Source organism: Phodopus roborovskii, unplaced genomic scaffold (genome assembly GCF_943737965.1).
Source record: "Phodopus roborovskii unplaced genomic scaffold, PHOROB, whole genome shotgun sequence".
NCBI classification, from domain to species: Eukaryota; Metazoa; Chordata; class Mammalia; order Rodentia; family Cricetidae; genus Phodopus; species Phodopus roborovskii.
Window position 1 is genome coordinate 24771958 of NW_026126459.1, and position 27064 is coordinate 24799021.

Below are 27064 nucleotides of genomic sequence, written 5' to 3' on the forward strand. Positions count from 1 at the left end.
TTGCCAAGCATGCTAGCACTCTGTTCATTTCTGCTCCACAGAGAAAGCTGTGACCCACTCCATCCATACTGGCAACACACAGTGGCACACTTGCATGTGACTGTATGTGTATGTATGGTCGCATGAGCCTTTGACTTGTGCTCACTGAATACTCGGAGGCTAAGGTATCAGATTGCACGGTTTATTGAGGATGCATCAGGGAAGGCTTTGAAGAATACAGGAGAAGCCAAGGATGGCCTCTTTCCTCTGGCCAGGGTGTAGGGGAGTGAAGACAGAGTCCCTTTACTGGGTGTTCCTTTACTCAAAATGAGACTGCGCCAGAGTTGGGTGGGCTGGCCAGTCTCAGTTCATTGTCTGATAGTCCCCCTCTTGGATACCAAGCTAGCTCCTGTCATTGGCAGGAGCTGGGACAAAAGTCCAGCAGATGAGAAAGCCCAGGATGAGACCCAAGAAGTCAGGTAAGGACAGAGGCAAAGGCTGGTGGAAGGGGCAGGCTGAACCTAGGCAGAGTTGAGCCAAAGCTGGCAAAACCCTGCTATCTATTAGAAGTGCACCACACATGGTAGCCCAGAGCTACCCAGGCTCAGAACAGTGGAGGGAAATAGTGGAGGTTGGCAGAGGATGAATCCAGGGGTCCCGGAGTGGAACAAGGGCATAGGAAGGGGACAGTAGCTAGGGCACAGGGGTTCTAATGGAGAGGAGCCACAGAAAGCCCTCTCTACCGACTGCCTTTCTTGGAGGGGGTGCTCAGGCTGGAGCCCTTCGTTAGGGTATCCTTGTAATCACTGGCACTGCCTCGGCTCCTGCTCTCCCCACCGCGGACACTGCACACTCCAGAGATACAGCTAGTGCTATTGGCCACGTAGCCACCGCTGACGGTACTGGGCCGGAAGCCATAGCCTCCACTGCCACTGGTGCTGCTGATAATGGCTGCAGAGAGAGAGAGAGAGAGATGGACTCAGACCTACTCAGGCAGAGCTGGGGAGGGGGGACTCTCCTTCCCCCAAGACAGACAGGATTCTGTGCAGACCTGGTAATAGTCATCCCCTCACCCTGGGGAGAACACTCCCTATGTCTTTAATTCAGTTTATATCCACTGTGGCTGAGTCTTGCCCCCATTGGCTCTCAAGTCCATGTCCTTCATCCAGGTACCCATGCACCTAGCCTCAAAAGCCTGACACAGACCCCACATGCATCATTTTCTTAGAACCCTCCCTTCGTTTCCCTTCTCCTGTGGCTGTCCCTTACTGCCATCCCCCAGGAAGCAGGATGATAAAGATGAAAGAGTCCTGGGGTGCCAGGAAGCTGGGAGAGCTGGCCTGGGTCTATCCTCTGGGCTTTGTCATCCCAGCCTTTTCCCTTCTGATTCTTAGTGCCCTCATCTACATACACAGGGTGTGGCTATGCAGGACTTACGACTTAGCACCAGGCCCACAAAATACTTACAGATACTGACAGGGGATGGATACTCTCCTGACATCCTGTTAAGAAGAGAAGTAAACTTAGGAACATCCCACAGCCTCTTCCAAGATGCTGCCCCCACCAGCCTGAGGTAGGCTTCTGGACCCCACAGGCACCCGTGGAAACTCCTGGACTGCTTTAGTACAAGCAGTCTTAGAAGCTTCAGAAGCCACCCCTGAACCTTTGGGGGTAATCAGGCAACACACAGTACTGAATAATAGTTCTTAAGAGGGGCATGTATGAGGATTGTATGTCTGCTCCCAGTATCCCGCCATGGTGAGGCTTCTCTCTCCCTAGCACATCGGGAAGCTGGGGTGGCTGGCCTAGCACACCTCCACCCAGCTCACAGTGCACATGGACAGGTAAGGAAGAGGTATCAAGGAAGCCTAATAGAGGGTTCAGGAGAGAAAGGAAGCAGGATGCTCCCAGACAGACTGGAGAGGTTGTAAGGGCTGAATGTACTGATTCATGTAGCTCACCAAAGCACAGTAACCAGAATAAAGTGGGCATTCAGCATTCATGGGTAAGGGTTTTTACTTTATCTTTTGTCTTTATCCTTTTTTATTTTTGAGTCAAGGTTTTATGTATCTAGACTAGTCCCAGAGTCACCATGTAGTCAGGTGACCAGGAACGTTTGGTCCTCCTGACTACCTCACAAAAGCTGGATGTCGGGAATGTGCTACCACATCCAGCTGTATGCAATTCGAATGATCAAAGCCAGGCTTCATGCATGCTAAGCAATCACTCTACCAACTGAGCTACAAAGCAGCACCTCAGGCCCAGCTGATGTTCCTAATTGCTATTAGCATTCCTATCATCACCATGCCTTGCTCCCCTACAGCTCTCCGTGAAGCTTCAGAGGGTTCCTCCCTGTGCACACTCTGCTCACCTGCACTCCTCGCTCTCCAGCAGTTTGCGGTAGGTGGCAATCTCCATGTCCAAGGCCAGCTTTAGGCTCATGAGCTCCTGGTATTCACGCAGCATCCGGGCCAGTTCCTCCTTGGCCTGGTGCAGGGCACCCTCCAGTTCATCCAGCTTGGCCCGGGCATCCTTGAGGGCACTGTCCCCTCGCTGCTCGGCATCAGCAATGGCCGTCTCCAGGTTAGAAGCCTAAGCAAGGAAATCAAGAAGACAGAAAACTGAAGGAGGCATGGGCACTGTCTGAAGCCAAACCCCTCACATTCAGTAAGATCCAGTAGCACACTGGATGCACACTACGCTTCTGCTCTGACTGGAAGGGGCTGGCAAGCCCTCCTGGATCTCAGCTACACCCCTGTTCCCAGATATATGGTGAGAGGAAAGCATGATCTGCCCTCTGGAGACCACAACCACTTCAGTGCCCATACATTGATGGTTGGGCTGCACAGTGAGTAAATGTCTTTCTGTTCTTGAGTTGGTCTGAGAAGAGAGATATTACAGGACAATGTGCAAGATGCAATGATAACTCCTGCCCAGACACATGGCCCACAGACCAGGGTCACAGGAAGGAGGCTCTCCCATAATGATATTTATTTGCCCAGGTGTTCATTGTGTGCCTAGCACCATGCTCAGCACCACCCATCTCTGTGCTCAGCACCATTTCACCACCCATCCCTCTGCCCAGCACCTTGCTCAGCACTGTGCTCAACACTACCTATTCCACGCCTCATCTCATTTGATCCTATGAGTACAGAGGGATGACTGCACACATGACCACAGAGCAGTTGTGTTAAAGCCCATAGGAAGAACATGGGACTCTGTCTAGCAGCTATGTACTGCACAACCTCATCACAACTCTCATCTAGTGCAGAGTGGGAATGTTGTTCCTCAAGGTCTTTGTGGGGATTAAATGTGGTAGAATAGTGGACAATCCCATCATGTCGCTCCATCTGCATCTTCTGCCCCTACCTGATAACATGAGGCATACCTACTTCACTAGGACTCCCTGAGCCCACTGCCCCATCCCAGCCACATCAATGATGTGTATGAAGCTACTGCTATGTGTAGGCACAGCTCAAGATGCCAGGGGGCATGGAGCAGCCGGTAACCTGAATCCATTCAGTCTAGAGAGCATGGAGATCTGGCGACTGCCAAGAGGAACTGCCAAAAGCTGTAAACAGATCAGGAAAGCACAGACAGTAGAGAGCCCAGGCTGTAGGCCAGGGAAGGCTTCCTGAGAGAGATGCGAATACCCAAGGAAGGGTGCTGTGAGTGAGTAGGAAAGAGGTTGCCTCAGAGACATCCAATTGCTGGAGGCAGTGACCTCACTATCATCTTCCCTTGTTGTTAGAGACATCTGGGAAGCCAAGCCCCTCAACCACTGGGCTCACTGCCAGTGTCCCTCACCTGCTTCTTGGCGTTCTCAATCTCTGAGCGGAGTCTCTGGATGAACCGGGTCAGCTCGGTGATTTCATTCTTGGTGTTTTTGAGGTCATCCCCGTGGCGGCCAGCTGCCAGCTGTAGCTCCTGGAACTGGAAAGCCCAAAGCACAGAGATGGATACATGTGATAGTGTGGAGTCTGTGAGGTTCCTCTGTCCCTGACTGAAGAGGGTCATGACACCAGAGCACAAGGAACTCTGACATGGGCACTGTCTCTTATCTGAAGATAATTGGGTTGGCCCTTCACATCGTGGAGCCATTCCACCTGCCACCTCTGGCCCAGTCTTAGCCTCTCACCTTGGTCTGGTACAGGGCCTCAGCCTCGGCCTTGCTCTTCAGGGCAATCTCCTCATACTGGGCACGGACCTCATCAATGATGCTGTCCAGATCCAGATTCCTGTTGTTGTCCATGGACAGGATGACGGACATGTCGCTGATGTGGGACTGGATCTGAGCCATCTCCTACAGGGATCATGGGTGGGGGAGTATATCAGCTTGGCCACTGACAAATTCTAGTGATGCCACATATGGCCTGGAACATGAGATTGGTATCTTCATGTGCAAAGAAAATACCTTGCTGGGCCCTAGGTAGATTCAGCTGCCATGGGATGAGACCTCAGAGATGGAGGGGGGCTCTCAGGAGTAACATGTGAGGTGGGTGGCTGACCTAGGGGCCTCCTTGAGAGCTGAAGCCTCTGTGAATCCTCCAGTCTCTAGACTAGAGTTTTAGCCCCACCACCACCCTGAAGAATGGCATGCAAAGAGACTTACAGCTTCATAGAGACACTTGAAGAACTTGATGTCCTGGTCCATGGACTCCACTTTGGCCTGCAGTTCCACCTTGTTGGCATAAGCTGCATCCACATCCTGAAAGAAGACCCAGGGATCCACAGTCACCTCAGGTGCCACCCAGGTGACATTCATCCCCAGCCCAGCTGCCTGGCTGGAGAAAGCAGAAATTTTCTTCTCCTGTGTGGCTCATGAGGAAGGCAATAGGGGCAGTTGAAGGTGCAGCCCTCATCTCCCATCCTGAGAACCTGTTCCATGAGCAGAATGAGGACCCTCAGAAAGAGCGTCCCAGCCAGGCTGCTGTGAAAGTCACCTCTGTAACACCTGAGCCGAGGCCCAGGGCTTCAGGGAACCCCTAGTGCTGGGTCTTACCCTGTCATCCTCCCTACCCTTCATTCCTCATGAATATATCATGGTCCTTCAGCCTTCTCATCATTATTTTTGCATCCACTCGCTTGGGAACTGATGGCAAAGCACATTGGTAGGCTCAGCCTCTCTGGCCAGACCCTGACCTTGAAACTGCCTTCCCCTTACCTTCTTTAGCAGCACAAATTCATTCTCTGCAGCCGTCCTCCGGTTGATCTCCTCCTCATACCTGTAACAAGATCATAGCTTACACCCTTCACCAAGAGCCGCGGTGTACCCAGGGAAGGCCCTGAGTACAGAAAAGAATGCCAGCCAGGGGCACAGAGAATACTGAAGGGCCAGCCAAGCAAGGAAGGCTCTCTGGAGGAATGGACATGGTGGCCAATTTTGGAAGAAGAACCATCTTGGAAAATGAGGAGGAAATGCATGGATTGAATGGCCTTTCAGGAACCTAGGGGGATGTGAGCAGTGCCCAAGTGTGAACCAGTATCCCCATGCACTTCTCAATACAGATGCTCTGAGAATGCAAAGGTTTACCCACCATTGACCCTGAGCCAGAGCTCTGACCACTGCCCAACTACTTGGACATTTGTCCCCAGTGTCAATCCAGAGGCTAGGGATCAGGAAGCATGTTCTGGAATTTCAGTGTGTGACTCTATAGGTATAGCCTAGAACTCCACTCTCCCCTCCAAAACTTTGAAACCAAAATTTAAAACCCTTCAGAGGGACAGGGCTCGCTCTCCTGTGACAGGCTGTCTCCTCACTCACTTCTTCTTGTAGTCTTCCACCACATCACGCACGTTCCTCAGCTCCGAGTCCAGCCTCACCCTGTCCCCAGACAGGGTCTCCAGCTGCTTCCGCATGTTGCTGATGTAGCCTTCAAGGATGGGCTCCAGGTTGTTCTTGCAGTTGTTCAGGTCCAGCTGCTGCAGCAGCTCCCACTTGGTCTCCAGCACCTGGTTCTGCTGTTCCAGGAAGCGCACCTGGAACCAAAAGCCAGCTACTGTTGAGCCCACAGAACTCATCATACTTGTCACATGAGGCCACAATGCTCAACACCCTGGCAGTATCTTTTCCTTTATCCCTCTACAGCTGTAAGAGTCAGGCATCTCTCTGATCACAGGTGGGTTAGCCATAATCAGTGGAAAAGAAACTGAAGCATGAAGAGATTTTGCTTCTTCCCAAGGTTCAGGAGTTTAGTCAAGGGCCAAGCTCATAACTAAATCCAGGCAAGTGCCCCTTCACTGTGGACCTCCAATCAACTAGAGCCCATGGTGACTGAGCAGAGTGACATGTGAGCCCTCCTGACAACAGCAGCATGGGGCCAGACTGGGTGCATCTGCTTGGAAAGGCCATCCACTGTGAATATGGGGTCTGCTCCCAATCTTATGACATGTGCAGTGAGGTTGAGTCCAAGAACCTCTGAGTGCTTCAAATTCCCACATGGAACCCCCATCCCAGCTCTGCTCATGGGTACTACCCACTCCCCAACACATGCATGCACAGTTGTAGAACTCAGCTGTCTGGAACATGAAACATGGAACTGGATGAACAGACAGGGCCTGGCCCTCAACATACCAGGGAATTTGCCAGAGGTCATTAACATATATCACCCCCAGATGGTTATGGGTACCATAATTTTTTAAAATTTTGCCTTCTTTTTTTTTTTTTTAACATCAGTGGGCATAGGCACACTCCAGCAAGGTTGTGTTCACAGGATGAGGAATTCCACATGAAACTCTGCACTGAGATGAGACTATGCTCCGAACATCTGATCCCTAACAGATCATCCAGCACTCGGTTTGGTTGATCCAATTCAGAGTTCTTCATGAGCTGAGCATTAACCACACCTGGGACACCACAGTGCCTAGCATGCCACTAGACACAGCTAGGTCACCAACAGGACTCAATATCTCCTCTCTGTCTGGGGATGAGAGGCCACAGTGCTCCTCAGACCAAAGCTCCTGGAGAGCTAAACAGGCTTTGGGTCTCCTTCCCATTCCCCAAGAAGACCACCCTCATCTTTCTTTTGTATCTCTGAAATTACCCCTCTGTAGAGTCTGACCAGCCCACTCAGGTGCAGGACACTCCCACCCCCAGAACCAAATCCTCAGAGCTCCTTGATTGTCTAGATGTGACTAGCCTCAACGACAAGAAGCTGTAGTCAGTGCCAGCCTTGGCCCCTGAGACAGAGCAGAGGGTGAGACCTCCACAGGGAAAAACTAGCACTAAGGGGCAGAGACTGCTCTTGTGGCCACAAGGCCTGGGGCTGTGATGCTTGACTGTCATGGAGCCAACATATCCCTCTCAGCTCTGAACCTAGACCTGCAGGTAGGAGACCAAGGGTGAACCCTCACCCTGCCTGTCCTCCAAATGACTGTAGGTGTGGCATTAGCCTCTATGGTTTTGCTGACCCATAACCCAGGGGAAGCTGTCTCTCATGTATCACAGCCAGCATCCTGGCTGAGCTGGATGGAGGATCTCTTGAGATCTTATCCAAGTCTGAGGTTCCTCTGCTTCCCAGTGCCCTTCCCCAGCCACACCAGCCACCACTGTGGGGGGGGGGCTTAGTCTAAGCCAGGCATTGTGCCAAGATCTCTGCATGAGCCTTCTTTCTAAACTAGCACAAGCCCCAGTGTAAGTTCATGATTTTCACACTAGAGATAAGAATATAATGACCCAGATGGGACAAGCAATGTCCCCCAAAGTCATCCACATGGTCATCATAGACTAATTCTGACTCCAGAGGGCCTCTACCCCTCCTACCTTGCAAGGGTGCCCTGGACCACTGACACAAGCATCCACTATGGAAGGATCCTTTAGCCCAAAGGGCCTGGGGAAACCACACACCCATTCATACGCCCGATCCATTCATCAGGTGACTAGGTCTGCATGCCTGGGGGAAGACTGGCTTTCTGGTTGTCCCAAAGCTGATTCTCCTCCTCCTGGCCTTCACCGTGTACAGTGTGCGTGACCACAAGAGTTAGCAATGGTTTCAAGCCAGATCTCTCCACAGCAAGGTCCAGATCTCTTTCCCAGGGTTCTCCTGTGACTATCCCTGAAAGTCTGTGCCAGCATCAACAACCCCTGCTGGTGTTTTCTCTCTGGACAACAGAAAATCTTTTACAAAATATTAAGGTGACAGAATGTATACCTTGTGTACAGTAAGTGTACACAACTTCAATGCTTCCTGAGGGAGTGAAGGTCACCTACTCCAACAGGAGGAGAGGAGAGCTGTCCCCAGGCCCCCATCCTCAGAGACCCACCTTGTCGATGAAGGAGGCGAACTTGTTGTTTAGAGCCTTGATCTGCTCCCGCTCCTGTGCGCGCACCTTCTGGATCTCTGGGTCCAGCTCCACATTGAGTGGGGCCAGGAGGCTTTCATTGACTGTGACCTGGTGGATGCCTCCAGGTGGGCACACAGCCGGGCACACAGGTCCCAGGGCCACACTGCCGAAGATGCTGCCAGCAAAGCCACTGGCTCGGTTCCGGCCAAATCCAAAACCTCCGTTCTTGCCACTGCCACTGGCCATGTTGAAAGTGATGCTTCTGGCGCCTCCCAGGCTGTAGAGACTCCGACTACCAAAGCTCCCACTGAGCCCTTTGCCTCCTGCCCGGTAGGAGGATGAGCTGCCCCCAGACAAAACTGCAGAGCAGCCACTGAAACCCCTGTTGCCAGCTCCAGACTTGCAGGTGAATTGGCGGCTCATGTTGCTGGTTGCTGGTGGAGATGGAGTACAAGTACCAGAGGAAGGCAAATCCCAGGAAGGTTGTACTGGCTGTGGTGAGGACCTGCAGGTGCCTTTATATATGTGTGGCGTTGGACGTGCAGATGGGCAGTGGAGAACTTAATTCGTGGGTTTGGCTTGCCTAGGAGCAAGAAGTCATTTTCTCTGTGCTGAGCCAGAGATCGGCCCTCCCCATCTCTGAAACAACATGAAACTGTCAAATTGCTGGGCTTGCAAACCCTTGCTCAGATAATTTGGGTCTTATCTAATTAACCTGCTGTTATAAGGTAATTTGCCCCAGGCCAAAGCCTCCCCAGGGGAATGTCACTGGCACTGTACCATCTCTCAGATTCATCTCTGTGGTTGGCATCCTTACAGGGGTTCAGAGAGCAGAGATGACAGGGACATTTTGGACAGAGATAGCCACTAAATACAGTATTCAAGGACTGTACCATAGCTGTACCCTCTGTCCTAGAAAGACCCTCTCTAGCAACCATTCTCCCAAGGCCTCCTGCAGACAAGAGCCTTAGACAGAAGTGACTCCCTTTGTTGGGGCACTAGAGTGGCAGGAACTATCTTTAGCATTGAGTAGCCCAGGCCACAACAGCTATGGGATAGTGACAACCATGTGCTTATCACACTTTCTGGAGAGCTAGATGTCCCCATTGTACCTCTCAAACATTCATAGTCAGGTTGTTAAGGGGCTGAAGGGAGGGACAAGCCTTTTGATCACTGGAGAAAATAAAAAGCCAAGAGTGTGGAGTATGGTGGGGTCTCAACTGACAGTAAGTAGAGAGGGCAGACAGGATGCACATGGTTTGGGGAGTTCAAATGTGTACCATAGAAACTCTGTTTCATCATGCCCCACTCTCCTGCCATCTGCTAGTAAGGGCAGGAATCGGCCCTCAGCCATAGGCCCTAACTCCAGCTACTATGCCCAGGCCTGAGCATTCAGGAGTCGAGCCTGGCTGGGGTCATTCCTAGGAGTCCAGACCTCACACAGCTAAGTCAGAGAGCCCTCAATGGGAGCAGGACTGTGCACCATGCCAGACTTTTGGTGCCTGCCTCCCAGAGGCTCCGTCTTCTGTCCTCTCTGTCCTAGGTCACTGGCTCCCATGACAGGCCCCAGTCCCCTCCATTGATCAGCCTGGCCGGCCCCTGTCTGCCTCACCTCTGGAGAATGGCCTCTCTCAAAAGTCCCTGCCAGGGTTCCAGAGTGAGGTGGGGCTCTCAATTGAATAGGGTCATGAAGGAAGAAAAATCTGGACTCAGGCTAGGCTGGAGCTCCATCTGGATTTACTGGGCATGGAACCTACTCCCCCCTGCTTTCCTTTCCGTTCCCTCCTGCCATCTTGTCTTCCTTGCTGATGTCAAAACAGCATCATAGCTTGCTTCCGCTGCCCTCTTTTCTCCCTGTCCCACGTCCATCTTACATCCATCCTTTGTTCTCCCATCTCTTACTCCCGTGCTCTACCCAGCCCTCCTCATGAGTCTTTCTGGACCAGTACAGCTGGCGTCTGAGCTCTGGTCTCCTCTCTCAGTCCTGGGCAGGCTCTTGGATGTGTGGCAACACAGTGATGTGGAAAGAACTTCCTCAATGCTCCTCTGAAGACCACATCATGCATCATCTCAACTCCATTTTGTAAGAACAACAGAGCTTCCCAAGACCTCCCAGAGGCTACCTAGCGCGCCTCTGTCCCTTCCTCCCATCTCTGCTGTTCCCTTCATCAGCTCTCAGAGGGTAGCCCTGGCACAGCATTCCTGTCAATAGCTTTGCCAGCTATACCTTCCCTGACTATATATATATATATATATATATATATATATATATGTATATGTATATGTATATGTATATGTATATATATATAGATATATGGCAGCACCCTGGCCCAGTCAGCAGTGTTCTTCATCCTCCGTTCCTACTCACTTTCTGTTCTTTGCTTGTCCCTGCCTGCCCATCGACATCTCATCCACTGTCTCATCATCAGTGCCCTCCAATATTTGCCAAGCTATTCACACACATCCCTGACCTCTTCTGTCACCTCCTCATGACATCCCTCTGCTCCTCTAGAAAGTTGCTGAAACCCTGGTCTCTGGATTGGACTATCTTTTCTGCACTCTGGTCCTCTGTCCATAACCTCTGCATATAGGAAATGGCGATTCCTGAGTATGGTGATGGTTCTATAAGCTAGTGATGCCTCCCTCTGTGAGTGCCTTGCAGGCCAGGATCAGCCCCCTCCAGTGGGCAGCCCCTTGCTGAAAACAGAGCAAACAGCAGAGACAGGATGCTGGACTTTTGTCCACCTGGGATGGTACCAGATGGAGACCCAGACTCCAAGGACCCAATTTCTTCTCCACCACATTTGACCTTTCTGGTCTCAGCTTCTCCCAGGGAGAATAGGACAATAGACATTAATGCAGGAGTGGCAAGGATTACACATGTTATTCTATATGAAGCATTCCCTAGGGCCTGAAATGTCCAATAACCAGTGTCAGTGACTAAAGAGCCAGAGGCTCAGCCTGTCTCCCCTCCTTCCTCTCGAGTGTGGCATCCATATCAGCACATTCCGGTACAGTGGCATCAGATGCTGAGGACAGGGAAGGGGTGGTGACCCTACACACCCCAGGCTCTCCCAAACCACTGCTGATCCGAGAAAATTGACCATTACAAATAATAGCCACAGTCAATCAAGTGGTTGCCAAGTATGAAACTCAATAGGAAGCACTTTGTAGACATGATGTCACATCTATTGATGTTGATTCATTTGTCAAACGTTTGTTGGACATATAACCAAATTCTGATGGGAACGGTACAAAGCACCCTGCCTCCAAATAGCTTATTCTTGATGTCTTTGCCCTACAAAGGCAAGTGTCCCAGAGAGAAACAGCTCACTAAGTTATTACCAAGTCATTTACATGGTAGCATGAATGAGTTAATCAGATACTGGCCATGAGGAATGAAACACCATGTGTTGTTGATGAGAATGATAACAGAGGAGGAAGCAAGAGTTCTGGACCACCCACAGGAAGGGTGGGCCCAGATCAGGTACCAGGATGCTCACGTTTTGCTAGAGGGTAAAGGGAGGGAGTAAAGAAAACCAGAATGGAGTCCCAGTTCACCAAGGGTACAAAGGCTCTGTCCCTGCTTAGCAGAGATCTGGAGAGAATTGGGGGCAGGAGGAGACAGAAGCCTGCATTGGAGATCCCAAGGCCTAATGGTGAAGACTTTACACACTTGTCACCAAGAAGGTGGCTCTCTGACAGAAGTGACTTTTGAATGGTGCTCAGCCAGTCTTGCGTGTCTTATGGCCACAGCATTGCTCACCTGAAAAATGAAAAGACTGAGGTCATAGAATAAAACCCTGAAGATACCAGGGAGATTTGGCAGGAGCATTCGAGGGAAAGGCAGGTGGCTTGGCCGATCAGCTTTATCTGTGTGTTATATTGGTTTTATCCTGCTCTTCCATTTTGTTTATATGAGTAAACTGTAGTTTGCCTTTGTGCTTCCATGTGTGTAGTGACAATAGGGTTGACACATTTGTTTGTGTCCCATGGCTTTGATTGGTGCATCTGCTGACCCTTCCAGAGGTCTTGGGCCAACAAGCTTAAGAGAAAGCCTCCGAGGGAGACCTGAGTCCCCCAGGCTGCAGCTGCAGGGTTGGAGAAGGGAATGAACAAAGATGGGAGGCTTGGGAAACTAAACACACACAGGCTGCCTGCAGGAGAGGCTGATATTTCCATCTTTCAATGGAAGAATGGTTGAGCTGACCCTTAAGAAGTAGGGGGAGCATCCCAGGATGCTGAGGGGGAGGTCATTTGTGAGGGAAAGACCCACTAGGCTGAAGTGGTCATGTGTAGAGAGTGACTTTGGGTACAGAAACTCCAGAGCTTAGGCTGTGTGTGTGTCAGGGGGTCATTGAAGTCTGTTGAGTCTCTGAGGAGGCAGAATCTAGCCCTGTGTGGGTAAGCCTAGGCATGGGAGAGGCTAGAAGCACCAGGAGAGGGGCAGGTAGCTCTCTGAGCAAGGCAATTATCTCCAAAATTAGAGAAAATGAGCTGGGCTATTTGGATGACATCAGCTGGGGTCCTCCCAACCCTCCTCAGCAGAGGGACCAGGTCATGAGCATGTTGTCTGTGAATCCCCAAGAGCGGTCTCTTTGTACTCTTGCATGGGCTCAGGGAGGCAGTGTCCAGCCTGAGCCAGCTGGAGTGACTTCAGACCCCAGGGTGTGGCCAGTCAGACTACTTGAGGGGCAGGAGGGGTACTCAGCCAGTTCTTGGTGTGAGCTCACCCCAAGAACTCAGGTGTAAAGGACAGAGGCATGTAGTCTTGGTGGAGAGATACCATTCAGGACAGCCCTGTCCCCTGTCCCCTCCATTAGCTCTCTGGATGGGATACTTCTTTTGAACATGGCTGACCATCTCCTTCTTGGCTCTTCTCTACACTTCTGGCATAGTGTGTGGACTTTGGGACTCTGAGGACCCATGTCACAGTCTTATGTGGGCCACTCATTGCCTGTGCAACAGTGGGTAGGCCTTCTACCTTCCTCTCCCCTGTTTCTACATCCCTAAGGAAGGAGATACCAACATCTGGTGCATTCCCTGAGGTGGAAGAAAGATACCTTGTAAATAATAATAATGAAAATGATCATGACTGCAGTAGCTAATACTTAGTCAGGGTTCATCCTGCCAGCCATGGTTCTAAGCACCTCACATACATTAATTCATTTAATCCTCACAACAGCCCTGAAGGCTGGCACTATTATTATTGCCACTTCGTAAATGAGATATTAATGCCCAAGGAAGTTAGGCAATTTCCTCGAGGTTGCATGGCAGGTGAGTAGCTGTACCGTGGCTCAGCTCTGGGCTCCCAGTAGAATGGGTGCAGTCTGTGACCTGGGCCTCTCACAGCCTGGTCATACACTTGCCCCCCAGGTGCCTCCCACAGTCTCTGGTTTCTGCCCTCTTCTGTAGGTCTGACTGTTGAACCATAGTGGTGAACACTGAGCTCTCCATATCCTGGCCCTCCCAACCCTGAGTGCTCTCGTCTGTAAGGCCAATAATCTCATTTCATGTGTTTTCCATTTATTCTTGCTCAATAATAGCCCTGGGAGAAGAGGCAGTGACTCCAGCTGGTGACAGAGTGAGTTAATCATTGCCCCATCCAGCATCCCTGAGACCGTGACAGCAGCGGGCCTGAGAGGAAACCTCTTCCCAAATGACTCACTCAGCATTTATCAAGCAGCCTCTCCTTGCCAGGCAGCCACCACATATGGGGAAGACATATTCCTTGGAGGACTTCTTAGTCCAGTAAACATTGGACTTCTCTGCCGAGTCCTGAATGAAGATAAGTTTTTGGTGGTGGTGGGATGTTGTGTTCACATTAGCTAGTTAACATCGGGGTTGAGAACTTCAGCAAGGCTGGACCTTAAATACCTGGTCTGAAGAGCTGGGAAGGTAGCTCAGTGGACAAAGTTCTTGCCACACATCCAGAGCACCAGCATAAAAAGCCAGACCTGGTAGGATGTGACTGCTATCTTAGCACTGGAAAACAGACATAGGAGGATACGCAGGGCTAAATCCCCAAGTTAAAGGAGAGGCCCTGTCTCAATAAATAAATAGATAAAATATAAATAAACAAATAAATAAATAAGCTAGAGAACAGTAGAGAAAGACACCAGAAGTTGAACTATGGCCTCCTCATACACATGTGTGCCTACTTATACACACAAACTCCCAGATACAGACATGAATATGCACACAGGCAAACACACAGACACACACACACACACACACACACACACACACACATACACACACAAAGCCTGGTCCAAGCTACAGGACCATGGTTCTGGCTGATGAAAGAAATGTTGAAGTTTGTCAGTTCCCATGGCTTCAGCTCATCAAGGGCAAACACGGACACTAGGCTGCCAACTGTTCTCCATGGCCAAAGCTTAAAACACAGGTAGCCAGTTAAATAAGCAGGAAATCCAGTGAAAGAATGCAAGGATGCCTTATTTGGTGGCAGCAAGAGTCCCAGAGAGTCATCTCTTAGCCATCAAAGACTAGCTTGCACTTCCCTAAGCCAGTTGAATAGAGGCTGTTTGTCCCTGTGTCCTGTTGGCCCTAGACAGTTTCCCTGTCTATGACAGATTGCCTCTGATGGTGGAGAAACTGGGACACAGTTTCACTGTTCTTTTTACTAACACTCCCACTCCCGTGTTCAATTTATACTTTTATTGAAATGAAAATGATAGACCATAAAATTAACTGACATTTCTGTGTTCCCAGTGGTACAGTCAATGACCTCTTCCTAATTTCAAAGCATTTCATCACTCCAAAGAAAGCCCTATATCCATTGCCAGCAGCCTGATATTTCCACTGTTTGTCTATTTGGAGTTCCTAATCTGGATACATCTATGTATGTATAGTGCAATGAGGGAATCTCTCCTTCTCCTCCTCCTCCTTATTCTTATTCTTCCTCTTCTTCTTTTTAGCAGGAATCACTCTCATTGTAACAGCATTTCTTTTCATGGATTAGGAAAAAAATACTCATTGTAAGTATATACTGAACTTCAGTTTTAGCCATTCATTCATTGCTGAAATTTGGGCTGTTTTATCTAGCACTGCTATGAGCGTCTACATCACGTATGCTGTTGAAATATCTGATTTCAGTTCCTTTGCCTGTATCTCTAGGAGTAGACTTACTGACACATGGCAATCCTTGTATTTATTTTGTGTGTGTGTGTGTGTGTGTGTGTGTGTGTGTGTGTGTGTGTGCGTGTGTGTGTGCGTGTGTGTGTGTGTGTGTGTGTGTGTGTGTGTGTGTGTGTGTGTGTGGTCCCTGTGTCTATGTCAATATACCACATGAATGTCTGGTGCTTACTAAGGTCAAAAAAGGGAATGGGAGCCCTTAGAACTGAAGGACAGATGGTTGTGAGTCACCATGTGGGGGCTGTGAATAGAACCTGGGTCCTTTGCAAGAGTCACATGTGCTCTTAACCACTGAGCCAACACTCCAGCCTAATTCTTAAGGACCATACAGAGATTCTAACCTCTCTGTCAAGCTTAGTGGCATATGCCCTTAGACCCTGAGCTTAGGAGGCAAAGGCAGGTGAATCTTTAAGAGCTTGAGGCCAGCCTGATCAACATAGTGAGTTCCAGGCCAGGCTTGGCTACATAGTGAGACCATGTCTCAAGACAAAACAAAAGCACAAAAGGTTCCAACTTCTGGACATCCTCGCCAGTATCTGTTATCCCCTGGTTTTTTTTTTAATAGTATAATTGCTTTAGAAGGTATAAATTATGGATTTGCTCCCCAATTTTTCTAATGTCTACATTGAACATATTTTTGTGTGTTCATTGGCCATATGTATACATTCTGTAGATGAAAATTCATTAAAGTCCTTTTCATACTCCTTTTTAAAAACTTGATTATTTTGTGTGTACGCCTGCATGCCTGTGTGTGTGTGTGTGTGTGTGTGCATGTGTATGTGTGTGTACACATGAATACAGATGCCTGAAGAGGCTAGAGATGTTGGATCCCCTGGGGCTAGAATTACAGGTGGTGAGACCATCAGATGTGGGTGCTGGAAATCACACTCAGGTTCTCTGGAAGAGCAGTATGTGCTCTTAACTGCTGAGCCAAATCTACAGCCACTTTGCAGTTTCTTAGCTAAGCTATCCTTGTCTTGTTGAGTTGTAAGAGTTCCTTTCATACTCTGAATACTAGAACCTACTGGAGAAATGATTTGTAAATATTTTTGTCCTCCTGCAGGTCCCCTTCTCACTTAATTTCTCATGCCCCCTTCACATTTTTGTTGCTTGGGAGTGGGTGGTCTTACCGTGTATCCCACAGTGGCCTTGAACTCAGCTTCACAAATGCAGAGGGAGCAGCACCCATGACCATGCCTGGCTCTTCCCACTTTCTTTTTCTTTTTTTTTCTTTATTTCTTCTTTTTTTTCCTTTTTCTTTTTCAGAAACAGGTTTTCTCTGTGTACCTCTGTCTGTCTATAGACCAGGCTGGCCTTGAACTCATAGAGCACCTACCTCTGCCTCCCAAGTGCTGAGATTAAAGATGCGTGCCACCACCACCCAGCTGCTACTTTCTTGACAGTGTGAGTTGTGTCCCTTCTGCAGGGAGGAGGAGACTTGGAAAGTTCTTGAAATTTATCAGACCCAGAAAGCACAGAAAATTCCAACAGTCACGAGGCTTTTTGGTGATGAAGATGCCCCTGAGTCAGCCATGCTATTACTTATAACCCCTCTTTCATACTCCTGTCTGAAGTCCCAATAAATCCACTGGTTCACTAAGCTAGACTCAGATGGAATCATTTCTTTGGTCTGTCACCAGTGTCCTCTCTGGGGTGAGATATTTCCTATGCCCTCAGGAAAAGCTGTTTAACTTGGCCTTACAACAATGCTGGCCCACATGGCTCATATCTGTCATCTCAGGGCTTGAGGAGGGAAGAGTGTCACAAGTTCAAAGCTAGCCTGGGCTATAGAGGACTTGCCTCAAATATAACAAAGCAACCTCTTTTAAAGATGTTTTTAATTCATAAAGTTCAGTAGTTAATCTGTTTTGCCTAATCCATTCCTGATTCTAGGGTTTTTACAAATTTACCCTTGTATTTTCTTCTAGTAGTTTTATATTTTTAACTACTGTGTTTATGTGTTGCATACATTTGATTCATTTTTGCAGATGATGTGAGAGGCACAAGTGCATGGCTCTAAGTGTTTCTATTTCTCCCTGCAGCCTGAAGTGACCTCCTGTGCAGTCCCCTGAGTTGACCTCCAGCTACCCAATGGCTGTGCATATGTACATGTGGGTCACATTGTCTATACACAGTGGAAGGTTTGAACAGATGGATGGATGTACACCCGACATTGGTCCGAGGTAGTTTATTGCTCATTCAGCAGAAACTGAGAGTCCTTGGGCCATGCAAGGAAGGGATATGGTGGTGCCATCCTTCACACAGCAATCCTTGACTTGAGGCTGGGTAGGACCACCCAGAGACAAGATTAAGTCCATCGCTGGACTCAGCTTACAACAATAGCACTCTAGAGTCATAAAGTCCTGGAGGTCACAGGCCTAGGGAGAGGTCCGAGAACCAAACATAGCCACAGTCTTCACAAAAGCCAGCAAGATTGACTGCCTTTATCGAGGACTGTGGCCTTGATATTCTCTCTCTAAAAGTGATTGTGACATAATAGCAAAACATCATGAACCCTGCCATCTGCCAGGCTTGAGCTGACTTGTAGGTGTGTGATATGGGCTAGCTCAGTCACTCATATAATGTGGGCTAGTTCAGTCACTCTGAGAAACAGCTTCCCTATGTGTCCCAAAGATGTGGCTTGTGCATTCTCTACAGGGTAAGGGGAAAACTAGATGGAACACATACCAGGATCCTGACAACCTGGCACACAGTAGGTGCTTGACAGGTAGAAGTAACTATTGTTGATAATCAAAGTGGTGACCCAAGGTGGGAAAAAAGTTCTCTTCAATGTGGCTCTGTGAATAGGAGCTCATTGGAGGATCTGCAAACATGTATATTGTTTCCTGAACAATATTGTTATTTCCTGAACAATCCAGTCACTCTACAATGGCCTGGTCAATGGGACAGATAAAGACTGCCAAAATCCCACCCACCCATTCTGAGAGCAAAAATCTAGACAACTGAGAATATGGCCTCAATGCCCCTCCTTTCTCTTCCCTCTCTCTGGTTGATCATAGCCTCCTTAGCTTGAGAAGATGGTGGTGGCTTGTGCTTCCACAGCCTTCAGCAAACTGAAGGCAAGAAAAGTCAGAAGCCCACATGGGACCTACTGACATGGGAAGACTGACTGTGTCACTCAGAACTTAAAGTGGATAGTGGATAGTCAAGTGTAGTAGAGAGAGTCCTAAAACTTGGGGATGGAGGGTTCAAGTATGATGGTCATCTCTGGGTAGCAGCAAAGACATTCTTTCTCCAGACACTGAGGTGAGCAGGGCGGTGGGCTTATCAAGTGGTCTTCTTGGCCAGGCTACCAACAGCAGTGCTCTTATCCTGGGAGTCCCTGACGTCTCTTGCTCTTGCTCCTCTGGTCTTGGTCTGGGTGTTTTGAGGGGTGCTGGGGCTTCCAGTTACATTGCAAGCCCCAAAGTCAGAGCTCATGGAGCTTGGGTGACAGCCATAGGAACTATGGCTGCTGCTGATGACAGCTGAGGAAGAAGGGCCGAGAGTAGTGTCTGTCAGCAAATGACAACAACCATGGTAAGTGCCATCTCTGAAGTTGCTCTGCTTATCCCTGGACAATGTGAGGGCCATGTGCATAGCCAATACAGTGAGTGAGACCTTGCCATGTACCTAACCATGTGGTGGGGGAACCACAGAGGATATAGTGCCTGCCATCCCCAAAGCCTTTCTCCAGGCTACTGTTCCAGGAGATGGATAACAAAAGAGATGGGTATGAACTTCAATCACTTTTTCCAGGGGACAGAAGGTGGGAATTGTTGCCCCTGACACCAGAGAACTTTCAGAGGATGGTAACAGAGACTTCTAGGTGAGGTAAGATGGAGATTGGAGGGGCATCATGTATCCCATGGCCCCTGGCTTCCTCAGCCCATCCCATCTCTAGGATACTCACAGATGCTCACAGAGGATGGGTTCTCGCCAGACATCCTGCAACACAGAAAGTTAAAAGATAAGACCACTTGGGAGGCTGAGGCAGGAGGATTACCATGACTTTGAGGCCAGCCTGGGCTACAGAGAAAGCCCTTATTTCAAACAAACAAACCAAAGGAATAAAACCTCAGGGATTCAGCTGAGCCTTAGTGGGCTCCTGCTTTCCTGTGTTTGTTAATGTAATTTATTCTTCTTGCAACACATGAAGATCCTAACCTTCATTCTACAGACGGTAAATAGAGGTGTAGCATGATCTACTGGGACCATATTGAGAGTGTGGGGCAATGGGACAATCTGTCTGCCCCCACAGCTCCATTTGTATCACCACAAAACCCCCTGTACATATGGCTGGCCTCCAACATCCCCCTGCAGGAAGCACATCTGAGTTCACATGGCAAACCACAGCTGCCCTCTCTCATGGTGTTGCTAACACTGTTTTCCCCATCGTTCTCCTCTCAAATGCCCGCTCAGCCAGAGAAACCACAGCCGTTTCTGCCTTGGCACCATGGCCTTGCCCGCCAGCACCCTCACCTGCACTCCTCGCCCTCCAGCAGCTTGCGGTAGGTGGCGATCTCAATGTCCAGTGACAGCTTCAAGCCCATGAGCTCCTGGTACTCGCGCATCATCCGAGCCAGCTCCTCCTTGGCCTGCTGCAGGGCGCCCTCCAGCTCATCCAGCTTGGCCCGGGCATCCTTGAGGGCACTGTCCCCTCGTTGCTCAGCATCAATGATGGCCGATTCCAGGTTGGAGCACTGGGGAATAAAGAGCAGAGAGAGGGTCAGAACATAAAATACAATTGGATCACAGTTGTGATTGTTAATATCATGAACCTGATACAATCACCCAGGAGACAAGTCTTTGGTTGTGCCTATGAGGGATCATCTTGATTAGATTGGTTCAAGTGGGAAGACCCACCCTAAACATGAACAGTACCATTTCCTGGACTTAGGTTCTGGATGACCTACGAAAGAAGAAAGCTAACTGAGTTCGGGGGTTCACCATCCTCTGCTGCTTAACCACAGATGCAACTTGACAGCTTGACACCATGCTGGACCATGCTCTCCACAGTCCACCATGCTGGGCTATGCTCTCCTACAGTAGCCAAAGGAAACCCTTTCTCCCTTATGTCAGGGTTTTTTATTTTTTATCACAACAGGAAAAATAACTAAGATGGTGGTAAGGTAGCACAGTAGCTTCATTATACAAATGGGACCCAAGGTGCAAAAAGGAGCAGCCAACACCAGAATCTGGGTCTGCACTTTCCATTGCAGATGGACCTTTAAAGATGTTGACTGGGAGATGGCTAAGAAGGTAAAATCAATAATGCCCAAGCATGTGAACCTGACTTCAAATCCCTAGAACACACATGAAAAGCTAGGTTTGGCCATGCCCCCTCTTATAACCCAAGAGCTGTGGTCAGGGGTGGAGAAGGAAGGATCACTGGCGCTTACTGGCAGCCAGCTTAGCTACAAGTTCAGTGGAGACTTCATCTCAAAAACAGTAAGACAGTGATAGATCAGGACATAGATGTTCTCCTAGCCTTCCATGCACATACAGGTGTGGACACCTGTACACATGTGTACATACACCACCCTGACATAATACACATACACTGACACACATATAGGCACACTCGGACACACTCACTCACTCACCCAGCATTTAGGAATTATTGTCTTCAGGTAAGACCAGTGCAAAGAAAATGGTCCTGCGGCACGGTGGGAGAATCCAGGGGACTGCATTTGCTGCTGCACCCCTCCACCAGGGCCATGCCCCACCACGAGGACAGGAATGCAGGATGGCCACAGAGGGCCCTGTCTCATCCCGTGCACCCAGACACTTGAGAGGAGGCCTAAGGCCTGCTCTCAGAGGGTCACACACAAAAGGCATGGGGCAGGTGTGTTAGACACAGAAAATAAAACTTAAGGCAAGGCTACCTGGAGCCCCTGAGCTCTAACCCTGCCCTGTAGATGACCGGGTGGGGGCACTATTCCTTTTCTGTTCAGCTGTCCTATCTACACAATGGGTGAGCCAGAGGTGAATAGCATCTTCCCCATTCTGATACAGGGTGAAGGAGAGCCATTGTTGGCCCTGAGACTCTCAAGCCCTTAGGGAGCCCTGCTTCCTCCTCAAGGGCAGCCCTGTGTCTCCATCACAGGAGTGCAGCTGTGCCTCTCATTGTTCTCCTGGTCACTGCCCACCTGCTTCTTCACATTAGCCAGATCACAGCGGACCCTCTGGACAAGCCGGTTCAGCTCCATCATCTCATTCCTGGTGTGTTTCAGGTTGGCCCCATGGCAGCCAGCTGCCAGCTGCAGTTCCTGAATCTAATGTCCCAGAGAGAGGAAGATGTGGATAAGATGGAGGAAATGACCAGCCCTGGGAGAGCATACCTACCCCGGAGAGCTTGAGGTGACCCTCAAGTGGAGGTGTTGAAGCCAGTGTCCAGGTGCCCTTCCGGCTCTGACCAAGAAACCCCCTCGCCCTGTCCTTTAGGCAGAACCTTCGTGTGACCAAGCTAGGCCCCATCCTGAATCTTTTCCCAGAGTAGAAAGGAAGGTGTAGTCCCCACTCATTAAGCCCTCCCCAATGTGAGAATATGAGAGTTCTGACCCCTCTTTGCCATCCTGTATTCAGAGAAGCATCTCCCAAAGGCCCAGCCTGGCTCTGCTCCGGCGTTGAAGATGCAGCCTGCCCTGCTCTCTCTAGGCTCACCCTCTTCTGCAGAACTTCCCAGCCACAGGTCAGAGAAGAAGGGAAGCTGAGGGCACACGTGTCTTTAGAGGGGGTTACAGGTGGGATTGGGGTAGAGTGGGGGACTAGTGGCTTTCCTCTACCCATGTCCAGCCCTTCAGGGAAGAGGAGGTGGGATGCCTGTGGACAGGAACGAGGGACAAAAGCGGGTAGTGAGAGTGAGCTACCCCTGCCATCCCGGCTTGGTGGTGCTGTTGTTGGAATTGGGAGTGTCCCCCAAAGGCCTATGTGTCAATATCTTGATCCTCAGCTTAGCACTATTGAGACGTAAGTCCTAGTAAGAACTGGGGACATGCCCTTGAAGGGAATATTGGGAACGAAAGTACCCGGCCACTCTCTCCTGCTCTCTCTGCCTCCTGAATGCTGTGAAGTGAGCTGGCCCCTCTGCCACGAGCTCTGCCGTGATGTGCTCTGTGCCCCCTGGGCCAAGCATTCACAGACTGAAACCTCTGCACCCGTGAACCAAAACAAACCTCGGCTGGTTGTAAGTTGATTTTTTTTTTCCTCCTCACCATTTTTGTTACAGAAATGGAAAGCTGATACATTAATGACTATGAAAACGAGGGCAAGAGCAGAAGCACCCTGAGGGTCTTACTCCATCACCGGACCTGTTTGTAGGTGCTCCTTGAAGTCCAGCTGGCTTTTGAGAGTCTTCTAATACCCTCATGCAAAGCAGAAACAAGCTAAGGGCTTTCTCTTTTCCGCCCCCCTCCCGGCCCCAGCTCACCCACTGCTACTCTGTTCTGATACTCTTGTCCTCCTTCCCTGTGCCACTGTATCCCCATCCCCATAAATGCATCTGCTTTACAATGGGAGTGCTTCACGCTGAGCCTCCTTGAGGACTAGCCTCTCCCTGTTGATTTGTCCATCCACACTAGTTTGATAGCACTGCCTAGAACTTCTTTCGGACAGAATGCCATTGGTCCCAACTCATGCTCAGCATTTCTATGTTGTTGGTTTAGGGACCCTTCCCAGGAAGGGAAGAGGTTCCTCTCCCCGCCCAGTGCTTACCTTAGTCTGGTACAGTGCCTCAGCTTCAGCCTTGCTCTTTAGGGCAATGTCCTCATAATGGGCACGGACCTCAGCAATGATACTGTCAAGGTCCAGATCCCGGTTGTTGTCCATGGAGAGGATGACAGAGGTGTCACTGACATGAGTCTGGAGCTGGGCAATCTCCTGAATTGGAGATAGAAACAGAGTCAGGACCCCCAGATACTTACCTCTTCTCCATCAGGTTTCTGGGTCCATGCACGGTCTCTGACAGAGTTGGCCATGCTACTCTCTGCAAACACCTTTATCTGATGTACTTTGAGTCCCTCCCAGTGCTGTCCCTCTGGGAAGGTGGTCAGAGGCTCTTGGCTAAAGAGAGGCAGTAGTGTGGGGGATAAAAATGCCCTCACCGCATCATACAGACACTTGAGAAACTTGATGTCTTTCTCCAAAGAGTCCACTTTGGCTTGAAGTTCCACCTTGACCATGTAGGCTGCATCTGTATCCTGCAGAGAGGCCCCATAACATCATAATACACCCCTCTTCCCACTAATCACCCTGCCTCTGCTGACTGAACCTTTGGGAACAGAGGGAGGGAACAGGGCTAGTCCTTCTTTGTTTCACCTAGAGAACAGTCAGCCCAGATTGGCACTTGCATTCCCTCAAGCCAGGCAGGGAGCTGAGCTGAGCCATGTTCTCCCAGTGTCCCCACAAGGACTCCCTCTTCCTATCCAGTTCCTGGCTGTGTGTCCTTCCTCTCCAACTTTCTGGAAGCCATAACTCTGGTCCAACTCAAATTCAGCTCCTAGACCCTCTCCAGGTGTCTCGGATGAAGTCCTAAGCAGAGTCACTTAGGATACAGGTGCAAGAGAGACTAAAGCCCATGGTTGCTTCTGAGTTCACCTTCTTTTTTAAAGAATTTCTTTATCTTCATTTATTTTGGCTGCCCTAGAACTCACTCTGTAGACCAGGCTGGCCTCAAACTCACAGAGATCTGCCCACCTCTGCCTCCCAAGTTCTGGGATTAAAAGCATGCACCACCACCACCTAACCTGGGCTCACCTTCTTAAGTAACACAAACTTGTTCTCGGCTTCTGTACGTCGGGCAATCTCCACTTCATACCTGTGGGAGACGAGAGAAGATGGCAGGGTCTGTCAAGTAACCAAGTAACCTCTTTCCCCCACGGGGCAAGCCCTGGGGATCCTGGGATCTCTGGGCATTATGATTTTAGTGTCATGTGTGCCCCACAGACTCACACATTTGAATACTTGGTCCCCAGCCTGTGGTACTGTTTTGAAGGTTGTAGAAGCTTCTAGTCATGGGACCTAGCTGACAGCCACATAGCTGGAGGGGCAGAGCTGAGGATTTCAAGCTTGACCCTACTTCTGGCCTCAGCTCTCTGGCTCTTGATTGGTAGCATGGAACCAGCCTCTGCCCATCACTGTGGAGCTACCAGCTGCTGTGCTTTTGCGGCCAGGAAAGCCAGCATCCCCTCAAACCATGATCCCAAACAAGCCTCTGCTTCCTTAAGCTGCCCCATCAGGCGCTGATGACAATGATAGGAAAAGTAACATGTGCCAGAAGTAAGTGCCAAGAGGCTGATGGTATGAATAAGAAGTCCTTGGATTTCCTGATTGTGTCTCAGGAAAATACCCAAATGCCTACACAGAATCCTTAACCAACAACCAAAGCATCCAGAGGGCAGCAAACTCAGGAACTGCTACCTATCAATCTGAGAAGATGTTATCACAGGGTGGGTGCCTCCCCCACAGCCAGAGAAGACCACATGAGCTCCTCACCCTGGAGCTTTAACACATGACACCTTTGGTGGTCTGCTCACCTCTTCTTGTAGTCCTCCACCACATCCCTCACGTTCCTCAGCTCTGAGTCCAGCCTCACCCTGTCCCCAGACAACGTCTCTAGCTGCTTTCGAAGGCTGCGGATGTGGGCCTCATACACAGGCTCCAGGCTCCTCTTGCAGTTGTTCAGGTCCAGCTGCTGCAGCAGCTCCCACTTGGTCTCCAGCACCTGGTTCTGCTGCTCTAGGAAGCGCACCTGGAACCCAAAGCCACAGCCACCTGGAACCATACAGATATTATAATGCCCCGTGGATGTAAAATCCTGTGAGTTGAGCCCTAACTATCCACCAGATGTCCTTCCTGAGAGACATTTTGAACAAGTGCATTCCCCACCTTTAGGGCCTCTAGTCACTGAGCACTTAAACCAAGAGACAGCATTCTAACTTCTGGGGCCTGACCCTGGGCCCAGGAGACATTCCCTTAGGTCTAAATGGACCTCCCTGTACTGTGAACCCTGCCTTCTGATTGTTCTCAGTTATCTCAGTTGTTCACATCCTTAAAAAACACAAAATGGGAACACCTCCCACAACTTGACCTTCAGGAAATCACCACTTTTCTCAAAATAAGACTACCTCTATCCAGTGCCCTACCTTCTCTATAAGATTCCCACATGAAGCAATCTTCATTTATTCCTCATTCTGGGCACTTTGTAACTCTATTCCCTTTCCCTTGAGATGAGAGACCACCCATCATCCAGGTCCCATCACATCCATCCAATTGCCCAGGAAATAGAATTGCTATTGCTATGGCATCATTATGTCTTCCTATAAGACTCACCTTGTCAATGAAGGAAGCGAACTTGTCATTCAGAGCTTTGATCTGCTCCCACTCCTGCGTGCACACCTTCTGGATCTCGGGGTCTAGCTCCACATTGAGGGGAGCCAGGAGGCTCTTGTTGACAGTAACATGGCGGATGCCCCCAGGCAGACACATAGATGGACAAGTGGGCCCCAGGGCCACACTGCCAAACATGCTGCTGGCAAAGCCGCTGGTTCCAGTCCCTCCATACCCAGAGCCATGCCCAAAGCTATGCCCTGTGGCCCTAGCACTGCCACCTGCCATATCGAAGGAAATATGTTGATTCCCTCCAAGACCGTAGAGGCTCCTGCTGCTGAAGCCAGCCCCATCCCTGTGACCAGTTGCCTGGCAAGAAGCCCTGCCACCCATGGGTCCCCTTGGCACCACTGCAGAAAACACACTGAAGTTGCCCTTGTCACCACCAGACCTAAAGTTTAGTTGTCGACTCATGATGGAGGAGATGGCTTGACAGAGCTGGAGCAGTGCACGATACTGAGGCACAAGAAGGCTGTCTCCTTTTATCCCCACTGAGCCCAGGAAACCGGAAAGGGGCGTCTCTCCACTGTCTCCTTCCCCTGAGGAAGGGCCAGGGCAATTTGCAGAGCACAGATCTCCAAGCCTTTGAGAAACAAAGCCCTTTGATAGAAAGTGGAATATGCTGCCCTTGCATGCTGCAGTGGTCTAATTTAGAGTTTATCTGTTCCCTAATTAGGGACCTGCAGAGTTATCCCCCTCAGCGATCTCTTAGCTTTACTTTTCCAGCGATGCCGCCTTCCTGCTTATCTACCAAGACACAGGGTAAATGCCTGCCTTCATCCGAGGAGGGGTCCTCTGAACACCCCAGGCTTCTCCTGCCTCCTGCCATTTGATCTTCTTGAGGAACAGGGTACTGAGAAAGGAGAGGGCATTGTCCTCACAGATCTAGCTAGATCAAGACAGAAGGTCTACAGAGTCACCATTCGGGTATGCTAAGGACCACAGCTGTCCAGCATAGACAGGGCCCAAGACAGGGTAGAAATGAGAGCCAGCATCAGTCTGACCTCTGCCTGCACGAGCACTATGGGGGAGGTTTGTGTTGGGCAGGAAGTGCAAGAAGATGTACTTCCAACAGTGAGAAGCTTCTCTGGCAGCCACCATTTCCTCCACTGGAATTTTCTCTCCTGGGCTGAGGTTATCTGCCCATCCTGAGAACTCAGGCAGGAGCTGTGCAGTAGCTGACCTCTAGATGTGTAGACCATATCCTGGATGTAATTAGTCAGAGGTATGAATTCCTAGGTTTCACTCCTGGGCCCCT

At 49.9% G+C, this 27064-nt stretch overlaps 2 protein-coding genes across 3 annotated transcripts in view; both read right to left on the reverse strand.

The window, feature by feature from the left end:
• Nucleotides 1-518: 518 nt before the first annotated feature.
• Nucleotides 519-27064, reverse strand: part of LOC127226110 (keratin, type II cytoskeletal 71) — a 48887-nt gene continuing 22341 nt past the window's right edge. The window contains exons 1-9 of one of the 2 annotated variants that reach the window (XM_051189964.1): nt 8242-8763; nt 5744-5958; nt 5144-5204; nt 4592-4687; nt 4118-4282; nt 3787-3912; nt 2351-2571; nt 1447-1481; nt 520-930 (exon numbers count right to left, since the gene is read on the reverse strand). In XM_051189964.1, coding sequence (XP_051045921.1) covers nt 719-930; nt 1447-1481; nt 2351-2571; nt 3787-3912; nt 4118-4282; nt 4592-4687; nt 5144-5204; nt 5744-5958; nt 8242-8685 — 1575 coding nt within the window. In that variant the 5' untranslated portion in view covers nt 8686-8763 and the 3' untranslated portion in view covers nt 520-718. Of the gene's footprint in view, nt 931-1446; nt 1482-2350; nt 2572-3786; nt 3913-4117; nt 4283-4591; nt 4688-5143; nt 5205-5743; nt 5959-8241; nt 8764-27064 lie in introns of those variants that run through there. The other variant, XM_051189963.1, reaches the window with a different exon arrangement.
• On the reverse strand, nt 18277-26228 carry Krt74 (keratin 74). Its single transcript, XM_051189979.1, has 9 exons — nt 25750-26228; nt 24954-25168; nt 24175-24235; nt 23523-23618; nt 23134-23298; nt 21570-21695; nt 19900-20120; nt 19331-19365; nt 18277-18905 (listed from the first exon to the last, which is right to left on the reverse strand). The coding sequence occupies exons 1-9, from the start codon at nt 26218-26220 to the stop codon at nt 18706-18708; spliced, it is 1590 nt and encodes a 529-aa protein (XP_051045936.1). The 5' UTR covers nt 26221-26228; the 3' UTR covers nt 18277-18705.